The sequence below is a fragment of the Atractosteus spatula genome, chromosome 1 (assembly GCF_055471065.1).
Source record: "Atractosteus spatula isolate fAtrSpa1 chromosome 1, fAtrSpa1.hap1, whole genome shotgun sequence".
In the NCBI taxonomy this organism is placed as follows: domain Eukaryota; kingdom Metazoa; phylum Chordata; class Actinopteri; order Semionotiformes; family Lepisosteidae; genus Atractosteus; species Atractosteus spatula.
In genome coordinates, this window is record NC_142706.1 from 52,112,425 (window position 1) to 52,126,908 (window position 14,484).

The 14,484-nt window shown below is 38.2% G+C and overlaps 1 protein-coding gene across 2 annotated transcripts in view; it reads left to right on the forward strand.

Annotated features, from left to right (window-relative positions):
* Positions 1-5,810: 5,810 nt before the first annotated feature.
* hhip (hedgehog interacting protein) overlaps positions 5,811-14,484 on the forward strand; it is a 47,557-nt gene continuing 38,883 nt past the window's right edge. For both annotated transcript variants that reach the window (XM_088922865.1, XM_088922873.1), the window contains exons 1-3: positions 5,811-5,876; positions 6,311-6,601; positions 11,250-11,445. In XM_088922865.1, the coding sequence (XP_088778991.1) occupies positions 6,320-6,601; positions 11,250-11,445 (478 nt within the window). In that variant the 5' untranslated portion in view covers positions 5,811-5,876; positions 6,311-6,319. The remainder of the gene's footprint in view (positions 5,877-6,310; positions 6,602-11,249; positions 11,446-14,484) is intronic.

Here is a 14,484-nt window from a genome sequence, read left to right on the forward strand (position 1 = left end):
AACTAAGAGCCTTTCCTCTATCTTTCCTGTTAATAAAAGAGCAGAACTGATATGAATCCCTTTCAGTGCCCAGCTTTCCCCACAAACCGGGATATACACTATTTATTTCATAAGCCACAACAGTTCTAAGGCATCCAAACAATAAAATTACTGGATTAACACACTAAAACAATCTTTGTTGAATGAAAACATAAAGGCTTGAAACAACCTGCGTGTCAAACAGCAACAAGCAGTTGCAGTGGCAGATTGTATGTGGGAAGCAGATAGCTGAAATGAAAACTGCAAGCTCAACATCAAGTTCTCTTCATCAACATATGGTGAGTCTAATATGCCTCAACACATATTATACTATAAAGAATGTGTATTGAGTTTTTGGAGGCTTTTCATTAACAGAGTTGTGTCTTTTATGTTGCGCCACTTACAAAACCCTTCTGTATCATGGTACAATTTTCAGTTACAGAACTCCATGAAAAATGATATTTTGCCCATGATGTTATCGTGTGATTCCATTGGAAATTAAATGAAATTCATACCACTTCCATTAATACAAATACCACAGCTGTTTCAGGCAATTTAAAAATAACACAGCGGCATTTATTCACAGTATTCACAGTAATATAGTATACACAAACATAAGGTGCTTATGAAATTGCTTCATTCATTCCATTCTTTATGACTTCCAAACTGTAACATATATTAATTCCCAGGAGTCTGCAGATTGTGCTACCAGGGCCACTGCCTGCACTGTGTGATGTCATCTCTTATGTTCTTTTTCCACTCTAAGTAAGGATACTGAGCTGGCCTCGCAGGCTTAGAGAAACGGTCCGCAATCCACTTCCACAGCCAAGAGAACACCCACATTTGCATTATCTGGGGTGAGATCAATTCGTTTGCAGTTGTACAAAAGCCCCCTTCATAAATTAAAGGTGTATGCGCAGGACTTGCCAACTGCACCAACAGTTGGGACTCAGTTTTTTAGGGAGATTACACAGATTACAGTACAAAGGGTGTTAAGAATTGTTGGTGCTCATCACCAACACATTTGCCATCACTGTTATCCAGCTAATAGAAGAGGAGAGTTCGACAAGACATTGGGCAGAACCACAACAGCACAATATGAAGAAACAAACATGGAATAACAAGTACCCAGAAGACTCTGCGTGTGGCCAACACCAGAGCTAATACCTGTGGCTTTCTTGTTACAGGGCTATCCAGAAACACTGGTGTACCATGACCATTATCTGGATGAATGGTCTTGAGAAAGACCTTGAGAACAGCATTCATCACCAAATGCTTGCCAAATACAATAGTCATTGGCACCCAGCTACGCACCTTGTGCTGTCAAGTCTGGAAGATGTTGTTAAGAATGATAGAGAATTTTTTAATGCTTATTTTTAATGAGTTAAACCAGATCCCCATTTTCCTATTTTTTTAAAGTTCTAATTGTTTTTTCAATTTTCTGTAGCCGTTACATAGTGTTTTTAAGAATGTGATGGTTTACATAGGCATGGCCACTCTGGTGTGACACCACATAGTGGAAATGGTGCCCACAGGTGGTGTGATCTTCATGGAATGTATCTGGCAGGGTTTTGTGCTTCTTTTTGTGAAAACACCTGTATTTTAAAAGACAGCAGTGTCCCCATAAGGCAGATGGGAGGCTTGACATCTGTTAGCCTTTGGTATCAAGGAGTGATATTGCATACACCGAAGAATGGTGTGCACATTTATGCCCTTCTATGGATATCTAAGTTTTCAGCCATATTTGCAGCTGGTTGACTGGTTCAGTTGCAACAATCGTTCTTTTTGATGTCAGGTATTAAGATGCATACAAATGATTGTCTTTTGATTTCTCATTTACAGGCTAATCACTCTGTTAACTGTTAAAAATGGAGAATGTGCATATTGAAAAACTGCCCCTGCATTTTACCCATTTGGCAGAGATTCACTAAATTTCAGTATGGTGCGGCTCTCATGAACCTCCTACCTGTGGCATAGCTGCCCATGGGAAGAGGATTACTGTAGGTCACAGGTACTGGGTATTCAGTGTGTCTATAGGTTTTCAGTCCTATTTGGCTCTTAGAAATATGAATCAGCCTGTTACCAACCTACCTGTTACTTACCCTCTGGCCTCCAAATGGGCCTTTATAGTCATCCATGTAAAAGATCATGCATAACTTAGGCTTATTTGGAGGCCAGAGGGTGCTATATACGGATAGCAAACAATCGAACATACAAATTTATAAATAAATAGAGATACAGAGACAAACAGATATAAAATGCAAATGCCAAAATGAAACCATGGAGTAGGCATGTTAATATGGCTGTCAGAAAAGTCAACAGAATGTGCAACACCTGAAAGAGAACTACAGGATGCTTTTAGCTTTTCTGAAAACAATATGACGAGACAAACACAGGAATCAAAATATGTATTGGTGTTTCTTCTAGAACATGAATGCATATATTAGCACAAAGTAATTTCAATAGGTATGTGCCTGCCTGAAAACAACTGCTGATGAGAGGCCACCAAACAAAAAGGCTGAAATGGGCAGCAGAAATTAAATGTTTCTATTGTTATTGCCATTATTATACAGATAATTCCACTGCCTATATAAACCCCAAACTTACTCTTTCTAAAACATAACTGAACATTGCCATGACCAAGATTATACAAATATAAAACAGTAATGCAAGTGCTAATAATATATCTGTCGAATATGTAAACACACACTTCTAGAAATGCACGTTCACATTTATTTTGACCTCAGCAATATGTATTTCGCAGGTCCTTATTTGGCTGTGATAACCTTGAGAAAACACATCCTGTTGCCTTTTGACAGGTATTGGCTCGTCTCGGGAGGGCTCTTTCACCACTCCAACTTGCAGGAGCTCTCCAGCTCCTCCCGTTCAAACAGCATGTGAATGTGATCAGGTTCCTCTCCCAGGTGGTCAACCAGATTGGAGTCTAGATACTGTGACAGCCAGGAAAGAACACTGATTTCATGCTCCCCTGTTGAATTGCTTGGAGACTTCAATGTGTGCTTTGGATTGATATCCCACTCGGAAATCCATGCAAAGGCGATTGAGCTTCTTGACAGAAGACAACAGGTTTTGGACTACAATTTGTGCAACAGAACCAGAGAGTACAAGCCAACCTCAAGCAAAACAGACTAAATCCAAACACATTACAGAGGAACCAATAATCTGTTCAACAAGAGCTTCTATTTCCTGCCAAACACCACTGGTGAAAGTGTATAAAGAGCTACATGACCAATTTACGTATGTTAGGATGCAATGGAATTTTGTCTTAATACGCGATTCAAGAAAGATGGTAGTTTTGAAGGTGTTGCATCCTGATGATGGCAGATTCTGTTAAAGATTGCGTGCCTTGGACCTGCATTAGTCTCCCAAATTTATCTTCTGATTTTCCATTTGGGCAAAGATTTTCTGGTTTCTCTTGCCTAAGATGTAGCAACCACCCCATTACCTTTCTATACTACTTTCTATGACAGGAACTGGGGTGCTGTTCTTCCTTTGAATTTTTTTATAACTGTCATTAGAATCGTGGAAGTTGATGATGTTTTGTTCAAGATCCTCAGATAACTGTCTGAATTTTCTTAACAGTGAGCAGACTTCAAGGAGCTTCAATATACCTCCAAACGTTTCCAAAAATGACTAGAATACCCAAATATAAGATTATATTTATAGCTTTCAGGTTATGTCAAAACTACAGAGTATAAATAATTTGGAACCTAATAAGGCCTATATCCCAAACACCTTTTAGTTCTTAAATCCCAACAGGAGGCAATCGGGAAATAAGTGTTCTGAATATAGGGCCTTAAGCCTTGAGAAATATTTGTGAATGTTTTGACATATATGCTACCTATGCATACGGAGTGGTGGCTAAGAACCTGTGCCTGTGGCTGGAGGGTTGCTGGTTCAAATCCCACAGCCAGCAGAGGAATCCTACTCTGTTGGACCCCTGAACAAGGCCCTTAACCCCAACTGCTCCAGGGGTGCTGAATAAATGGCTGACCCTGCACTTTGACCCCAAGCTTCTCTCCCTGTCTGTATGTCTCATGAAGAGCAAGTTGGGGTAGACAAAAAGATAACTTCCTAATACAAGAAATTGTATAGGGCTAATAAAGTGATCTGATTACTCAATTAGATGCTATTTAACGTCTTGATTTATTTTTGTTGAAAACAGCCCTGCAATGGACTGGTGTCCCATCCTGGGTGTATCCTGTCTTGAGCCCTTTTTCAGCAGGGTTAGGCTCCAGCTGTACTGGACTAAGTGCAGTGTTTATAGATGAATGGATGTGTTTAAAAAATGAAAATAGTTCATAAGTACCTGCATTTCCCTTGCTAAATTGACTCTTTAAAGAATATGAAAAATATATCTGGTGGCAACTACCAGTGCCTCACCTGCCTCAATGAATTTGAAACTTTTTTATGTAGCGTTATATTATTATTATTTTGTATTGTGCTTTAAATGTATTGCATTTATGCTGAACTCCGTAATTTCCAAAACATTTAAAACAATGCAGTCGTCATAACATGAGAACTGTACTGACTGAGGTAAAAGTCCATTACAGTGATTCGGTAAGTAGATAACGCGTGCTTCATTTACTGTAGAGTGAGAGAGGTTGTTCTTATGTGCTAATTTGTATTTTCATATGACAGAAAGATTAATTTACCGAAAGTATGTAATATTCTATTAAACAGGCCAGCCTCTCATTTATACAGTATGTCGTTATTGAACTTCACATAATACGTCAGATATTTTAATTTTGGAAATCTGGGATACTGTTACGACTGAACATAAGAAAGCGTGCTTTTATCGTGAAATGCAAGTAAAGTCTTTCACATATCTTCTTAGCAAAAAAAAAAGCTGTATACGTTTTTTATATAAAAGAACAGCAACAAATAAAGCTCAGATTGACTCAGAAGAAAATACAGTTTTGCGGTTAAAGGGTTACTTTGTAAATACAAATATTTCGCAAATATCAAGAAATGTGTGGTGGGGCGGTTCGTGACAGGACCATGCGCTCGAATGTTATGCAAACTAACTTATACTTAGACCTCTAAAACTATTTTTTAAACATTAAATTATACTCTGTATTATTTTGTGGCGGTGTGTGGTTAGAAAATAATTATTCTAGATTCATGTGTTTTGTATTTCTGGGCATGAAAATAGAGTGTTTAAAAATAAACACTAAAAACTAACGCACAAAGCTTTCCCGAGAAACGTAAGGCATTGTCTTTTGTATAATATTAGCGGAGTAATTATTTGAAATTTAAATCTGCTTAATTATGACTGTTTGGAACTCAACATAAATACGAACATGCTAGACTGAAAACAACTAAAAAGCTTATGGAAACAAAAATAATGCATTCACACTTAAACCTAGAGACGTACACGATCCAATAAAGTAAATAATTCTAAAGTTCATATACAAACACATATATACACACGTTGTGTGTATATATACATATTACGGACACTCATGCACACGTATCACCGTATCTATTATGTACAATGAATAAACATACATTAAATATTTACCCTAAACTTTAACCTTTTTAACTCCCGCAAGCGGCAAAAAAAAAAAAATCTTGTCAAAGACAACTGAGCCAAAAACGGAGATGGAGGCGGGAGATCGTGTCGGTTCCAACCCAATTTCAACACTTCATTTTGTCACAGAATAAAAGGAAAACGTTCAGCTCTCTTGACAGGTAATCCATCCTCTCCAGTGTGTGTGTGCGCGAGCTCCCGTGGGGCAAAGAGCGCGCACTCGCTAGTTTGTGATACGTCACGGGGCTCGCTCCTCTCCTCGCGCGCTGGTTAAAAAGAAGCAGAAAAGAGCAAAAAGAAACATGTGAGCATTTCTGGAGACCCAGAGAGAGTCGAGACTTAGTGCTACTGTCTTACCTAATGCACCCTCCACTGTGCAGTCACAGAATTTAAACTTAACAGCAAGCAAGAACGTTAAAACTGACATCAAAACACTGAATTGTTTTGGATTTTTTTTTTTATAGATCAGCAAATGTTTTTGTTCTGTTTCATGGCACCATAACCAGCGCTCGCCTTAATTTATTTTAAAGAATTATTTTTTTCTTTAAAAATATTTAAATTAAATTCCTTGTATGTGTATATATTACTAAATTATTATTATTATTTTTATATACCTCTGGACACAAGACACGAATTGAATTGTGCAAAAAGAAGTTTTTTTTAAAAAAACTTGCGAATTAAGTTGTTCCTCTATTTTTTCCCCCCCCCCCGTTTGATTTCGTCCTGTTTGATGTTCAGCTTTTCAGCATGAAGCATCTGAAATTTGTGCTGGTACTGGCCGTCGCGGTTAACGTCTGGGAATGTGGTGATGCGAAGTTTGGTGAAAAAGGTGAATTAAGTCCAAGGAGGAGGAGATGTCTGGATGGAAGCACACCGAGGCGTCTGAAAAAAAGAGAGAGAAAACTGTCACTAGACAGCAGCAGCAGCAGCAGCAGCAGCGCGCAGGTTTGTCACACGTTGTACCCTCGCGCGTCTTGCTGTCACACCAGGAGGGCTACCTATCAGAATCTGCACCTGCGGGATGCCCGGGTATGTACAGATCTCTGTCTCGCCTCTTTTTTTAAATCGCTGTTTATGTATCTCCCGCTTGGCTCGGTATTGTTAAGACACCTCCAGTATTCCGCTCCTGGAGTCAATGAGAAGCAAGCCTGTTGATTTAATACCCGTAGAGGTTCAACACAGGCGTGGGTATTTGGATCCTACCCACGGGTTAGTACTAGGCTTGCACACAGCTGCGTGTCCCTTCGTCATTCCGCCTGGGCGCTGTAAAGGCTCCCAGCAGGGACGGAAAACGCAGGTCTAGTGCGAGTGGCGATGAGAGGGACCGCGGTTGCAGAGGTAGGGAACCTTTCCTGACTGGAGCGTGTCGAAAGCGTTGCGGTGTTACCATGGATATCCTTCTCTAACCTTTCACGTCCGTGCTTTAAACATGCAAAGCAGAAACAGGGCGAGAGGTTGGCAGGATTGTTTTTATCACAGTAGTATACGAACCTCTTTATAGCGCCAAACGTCATTTCGCTAAATTACAGACCGGCGCACCTCTCCCCCTTTTACAGCACTCCTCACCGTCAAGAAGTGGGTTTTCAGAAATAACTACGCAACAAGTTACTATTGCTGTGGCGACAAAACATTGTGTCATATGCGTTCTCGTCTGTATTTACGATGTGTTAAGTTTGGAAAAACGTCGTATATAAACACAGGTGAAGTGTATTCACGTGTGCTGTCTAATATCAATACAGTGCAGCGACCACCAAGGCATCTGCCGCCAGTTTTTATCTGCTGAGGGGGAAAGGGTTCATTAGTGGCGGGACATAATTGAAAATCAATGCACGCGAAATAAACAATCAGGTGTCTTTTCACTATGGCATCAGGGCCTTTAAATTGCAATTTCCACGCTTACAACACTGTCAAATATCCGCGAGGAATCTAACCTTTAAAAAAATCTTGTTCCAGTCTTTTCTGGTCCAAGCGTAGTGCGAAAAAGCCTAGGCTTGAATCGAATTTTTATGCTGAGTTCACGGTAGAATTCATTCTATTCTCATGTAAACAGGTTCAGCGAATCAACATATGTGTCTGGGTGGTACCTCTCACTTTGTTTTGTGACAAAAAAGCCATATTGCATCATTTAATTTGCTCAAGTCATGCAAATAGGAAAAAATCAATAGGACAAAAAGGGGTCGACTTATCCTCCTCCCCACTACACTGCTGCCCACACACGGAGTCCTGTGCTTATGGTAAAAGAATAACAACAACACCATTGTGTTTGTTAGTTGGTTCACTAATGGGTGAAACTGGAGAACATCATTCTCTCTCAGTCTTTCGCTCTGTCCAAGTGTTCATGCCTTTGAGTGAGCATTTGTCCCGCACCCCCCCCCCCTGCACCCCCAACCCCCTCACAAACTGTCTATTCTCAGACCAGCAGAAGTGTTTTCCTTAACGCTTGGGAGAAGCAGCAGTGCAGTTCTCCTATTGTAAGGCATATTTTGAGAAAGAAAAAGAGGTAAAGTGTTGAAAAGAAAATCATTTTAGATAGAAAGCCATAAGAAAGATCGGATTCATCTTCAGGAGGCTGTATCAGATGAATAATGCAGTGGTTGCAATGCGGGACAAAACTTCACATTTTTCTCTGTTTTCATTTCCTTTAAGGGGTATGTTAAAGCATGGATGACATATGACTTTTAATAACCAGAGTTCCTCGAAGCATGTTTATTGGCTAACCACTGGTGATTTCTTATCCCGAGATTGTCTCACAGTCAGGGCTGTCAAAGAATGGGTGACAAGTAATTGTTTTCAAGTGTGTCCTTGTACATTGATATGTTTGCTCTGGCAATTTCACAGACAAAAGCTATTGTTGTGCAGATCCAATGAAACAAATAACTAATCCTGGAGTATCTTTAACAGCTGCCCATGTACAATGATCCATTTACATACTGGTCTTTTGATTAAGGCAATGTAATGGCACAATCCACCTCAGAGCAGCACACGAAACAGATCTGTGTCCTGTTCTTCATATTTGAGGAGTTTAATGGCATTGATGATGTTTGTGTTTTACCCTGCTTGTCCATCTACAATTATGAGTAAGATTTCCAAGCACAATTTAACACATCACAAAAAAGCTTACAGGAATGAAAAGAATACTATTTAAATTCTACATGCGAATAAAGTTGCATAAGGCAGTTTTATCTTTTCTCAAAAGAACTGTTCATGCTCTTGGGCCAAAAAAGTCTGAGCAAATATCTTTCTAGCTCTATGCATATCGACAGATTTATGTCTTCTCTAATGGACAGTGAGATAGATTCGTAAGAAATGTAAGATGGTTGAAAAATCCCTAACATGTACTGAACAGAGGCTATAATAGAGTATGGGGTTTTGACAGCTGTTTCCTTCTACAAAGGCCTTAACACAGTTTTAACAGAATTCACTTGAGCATAGATGTCAGCTTCTGATTATCTTCAGCTAGTCTCAGAACAGTTTGACAATTCATCATCTAATACAAAAAAAGTCATCAGATGCATATAATTCTGTCAGGTGATCCTGAAAGAATCTATAAGTATTTATTTATTTTTATTTACTGTTATACTTCTGTACAATCCAAAGGCTCTTCTCACTTCATCTGCCATCTGTACACATTAGCCTAAATCTGATTGCACACTGCCCTTTGGCTGCTGCATTTGTATAGAATGACAGAAAGGGGAACATTGGCTGCAGATGTTTTAAATTAGTTAACAGCAGTCAAGCTTCTAACGTGTTACTATAATGTTATGAATTTCATTTTGAGTGTTAAGTCACAGCTTGGCACAGTGAAGGTAGCACGCTCTGTACTTTTTATGCTTGAAAATGGAGGGGGGGGGGGGCGGTAGTGCTATTTCCATTGTGCACAAAAAAAGGCCTTCTTCAATTGAAGACTTTCACAGCCGAGGTTTTTGTTTATTGTTGAATGAAGAAAAAGCTGTCCATGTCTACCCAGCCAATGCAAAATGGCGGTGTTGCAGGTTTGGCTTTGGAGCAGGTTTAATTGACTTCACCAGACTGTTAGTTTGTTGATACCACAGCTAGAATGATGACTCTATCTATCTCCAAATGGGTATTTACACTGTGGACCTCACACAGCTGGCTGTGCTAGAGCAGCATGGAGTTTAAAAAAGAATAATATTGTATTTCACTTCAGTTAATTTATCGAATCTCTTCTCCTTAATCTTTTGTTTAGTTTCTATGTGACCATAATCACATTCCAACAAGTTCTGAGTAGAACTAGAGTCTACAGGGACACATGTGTTGTGAAAGGAAAGCATGTGTGTAATAAAGTGAGGGTGAGAACCTCACCAGATGACAGAGGATTGGAAGCCCCTTGATTTGAATTTAGTCCATGTAGGCAATTTTACTGGAGATATACAGTGTCTATCTTCTAGTGTAGTACATATATATAATACATTTATATTTATATCTATAGTTACTCTGTGTTCTGTGTACTGTTCTGTTCTAGTTTGTTCTTGTGCATCCGGACTGTGAGTAACTCTTGTATTGTATTGTATGTATTGTACCATTATTATATAATTCGTTACACTGTGGCTGTGTTGTGTGTGTTAAGCTGCTGTTGCACTGCAATTTCCCTCACGGGATCAATAAAGTATCTATCTATCTATCTATCTATCTATCTATCTATCTATCTATCTATCTATCTATCTATCTATCTATCTATCTATCTATCTATCTATCTATATACCCTTCCAGTGTACTACAGTGATGCACTTTTGTGTCAAAAACACTAAGCAATAGTTCTGTAACATGGGCACAAAACCAGCAACATTTGGATAGTGTTCTTATTGAAAGATTTGTTCTCATTCAAATTTATACTGCTCCAAATCTTAAACTGATTTATGTGTTGGAAAAATAGTTATTTAAAGTAGTGAAGAGTATGCCTTACTGGAATGTATACACTGTACATGCACTCATATATGTGTTTTCACACAATGTAAATAATAACATTTCTGTTTGTGATTGCAAAACAACTGAAATTAGAAACCAAACAGATTAGAAAACAAATTGTTACTGTTTTTCATTAGTATTTTATGTATTTAGGCTTTGAGATTTTTCACGCAGTTTAGCAGTTCTCTCTTCATAATATTACTTACTTCTTGTCTTTTACTGTATTTTGTGTTATTTATTAGAAATATAAAGTTTATTTCTACTCAACCCTTGCCTCATTGCTGTCTAAAAAACATTAGTTTGGCCTCACCAAACAAATAAATGCTACTTTTTGGGGTTATATATTTGTATTTTCATTTTAATCTGTAGTTGAATGTGTGACTCTTTACTGAAGCATCAAATATTGTAAAATGACTCACACACCAATGTATGTATGAATGTATGAGCATTTAGGGAGCCTAGCAGGTGCATTTTGTGTAAGACATGATTTACTGTATGTCTCCTCAAAGCAACAGCCTTCAGCTGCATCAGAGGTTCGACCTCCATCTGTGCATGTTCTGTATGGGAAGTCCTTGTTCTTACAGGTTTCTTTTAAAAAAGTATAGTCTTCTTAAACTCAAAAACACAAAAACCTGCTACAATGTCTCCATCTTGCTCTTCCTTCATTGCTTCCCACAGCTGTAGCTCTCTTCCTGATTTTTATGTGGACTCACAGTCATTTATTTATGTGTTTCTGGTTTGTGGCTTTCAGATATTTTCTGCTACCAACAACACAGAGTGTGCAAAGCTGCTGGAAGAAATCAAGTGTGCACGCTGCTCCCAACATGCTCAGATTCTATTTCATTCACCTGACATGGAGGCAGCTGCTGAAAGAGAGCTAGTTCTACCCAAGCTGTGCAAAGACTATTGCAGAGAGTTCTACTATGCCTGCAGAGGTCACATACCAGGTAATAATGCATCTAACTGGAACTAATAGCTGTACTTCTGATGATGATGATTCAGCCAACTGATGTTCACTCTGGGACAATATTAAGCCAAGCAGACTGATGAAATGCTCAAGAAAACATTCATATGTGCCAGTATTTTCTATATGGAAAACTCCTGTTTTTTATTGTTTTTCTTTTTGTTCATTTTAGACAAAATGGTCCCTAGTTGTTTGGTGTATTGACAGTCCTCTAAAAACTGCAACTTCTAAACTAATATATGGGTTCTTGTGGGAGGAGGAAGGGTAATCAAGTGACTTATGCTTAAATTAATTAGTTCTGCTTTTAGCAGAAGCAATACAACAATGTCAAACTACTCAAACAATCTGTTGTACAGCAAAACATTTTTCCCACTAGCTTGTGTGTCTTTTGGGAAAAGTCTTAGGATATCCCCCTAAAAGAGAAAGGAAAAACTTTTCTTAAAATTCTGTCCACATGCTTTATGATGCTTTATACTATTGAGAAGTGTGTGGATGTAGAATGTATATAGGTTTATATAAAAAAATATATATATATTTTCCTGGGCATTACGGATTATGCTTGGGTTAAAAAAATCATCTATGGTCTGAAAGTTAGTGAAAGCCTAACGTAATGACAGTGACCAATGATGTAAGAAGCCTAGCCTAAAAAAACTCACTAAACCTTGTTACTTGGTGGTTTTAAGATCCTTTAGGGGGATTTCGAGGAATTTGAGGAATAATGTCAGTATAAAGAAAATGGTTTGGGCATTGCATACCATTGATAACCATGTAGCCCATGATGAATCATGTAGGTGCATTGTGTTGCTTTTGGTGTTGTAAAGATAATATAAAAGAAGCACCTAAGTTACTAGAAACCTGTATGAAGTACGGAAAGGTATATCTAAGCACTGAGGGAAACGTTTTTAAACTAGATCATATAGTTCGAGCCAAAGCCTTGTATCTGATTTTAATTGCCTTTTGATTAAAAGGACTATGTCCTGTCACGATACATAAAGAACATTTTGACACTGATTTCTTCTGAGACGTTTTAATTGGCAGAGCTTTCACTTGATTTATGGAATTTTGCTTTTGTGGTTTCTTACCTTTATCAACACAGCTACTAAACGCTACAAGCTGCAGGCCTTGTAAATTAGTGGTTTTATGACCAATATATTCCTAACCTTCCTTACTAAGCCTAAAGGCCTGATGTCAGCCTTGCTGCACCATTTGTAGCTCTGTAGGAATCCCCAGTGAAGTCTAGACATGACTGACACCTCCTTAAACCACATGTGAAAGTACTGAAGAAACTGCGGGCAGGCCTCCCCACTTCCTACAAATACAGGTTCTGCAAAATCACCAAGATTATTTATTTGTTAATTCATTTATTTTTTTGAATGAGACGTAAATTAAATCAATGACAGGCAATTTTTTTTAATGAGGTAGTATACTGTCAAAATATCAAATGCATTTGTCCACATCTGGTGAGAATTCCATCTCTAAAATTTGATTGGTGTATATTTAATCCAAAACCTCAGATAAATTGAAAATAAAATGATGGCGTTATTGAGCTGCATTTTGTAGCTGACGTTCTCTTTAGTTACAAAATGCAGTCCAGCTGTTTCGTGGTTTTCATCACAATCCCTAATGTATAAATATTAAATGAACTAAATTGCCAAGAGTACATAGTGAGTATCCATAACAGATTAGATCTACAGAGATAAGTACCTCAACATAAAAATTGATTTCTGCCATATGAATCCAGACTCACACATTCCAGAATTACAAACGTCTTTCACCCGAATGGCAGCACAGAGATGAGTGTCCCTATTAAGCTGCTGCTTAAAGGGAAATGAAAACAATAGGCAAGGAAAACGATAGCAGCTGAGAGAGAGTTAAACCTCGAGCACTGAAATGAACAGGAGCTGGAGCCAGAGGAACCTCACTCCCCAGATCAACATATGTGGTGACGAATGACAAATTTATTTTTCTACAAAGTTTGTGTATATGTAAAACTGCTGAAGTGCATCAAGATGTCAAGTGCTTTGGGTGGCCACCCAGGTTGTCTTGGAAGACAGCCAGATGGAAGTATAACTTTAGCACTGGGATGTGGACATAGCTTGTTGGTAGTGCTAAAAAAGAAGGAAAAGATCTTTACATGGACTTCAGTGTACAGTACCAGCCTTTTCTGCTCTATGTCTATAAACAGATCGAAATGCAAGATTTCTAAATTATCTTTGTCCTTTTATATTCCAGACATTTTTAATTTTTGTACACATACCATGAATATACCATATATTTGTGTAGAATAAGGAAAATTATAGGGACATAAGACAGAGGACTGATAAATAAGACAAAATATGTAACTCCATACATTCCTGCCATTCGAATTATGTCTTAGGACATTGTTTTAACCAGATTATTAATTATTATTCGGATCCAGAGTTTAATGGAAATTCATTGGGTTATACAATTGAATGGAATAAATGGCACAGCTTGCACAGCCCTTACTTTTTATCAGTGACGTGTAGTGAATAAAACAACCAAGGAGTTAACAAGTTTAAAATATCCATATGCACTGCCTTCTAAGGAAAACTTTGAGTTTTAGCTTCATAGTTTGAATGTAGTGGCTGCCAGAGAAACTTCTGTAAAGCAAATATAAGCATTGGATTTAGGGACTCGGATTGTATTACAAATACAGCATCAAAAAAGTGTAGATAGATACTGTATATCAGAAGGAAAACCCTCCCAGGTTAAGAGCAAACAGTGAATTGGTATGAGGAATAGGTATGAATACTAATTAGTACTCATCTAATTGCAATGCTATGGGTGATGGAACTGTCTCAACCATATAATGACAGTATTCTCTTAAAATACCCTAATTTGGAGGGGTGATCCTGCTAAGCGTATATACATCCATGTTGCTGGTCAAAGTTAGCTATGTCGTGCTGATGAAATAGCTGGCCGTAGCTGCTAACCTTGATTTTACATATACAAATGGTAGAAAGTGAAGTTATTAAGAAAGTTCTGTCTTCCGTAGTGTTGT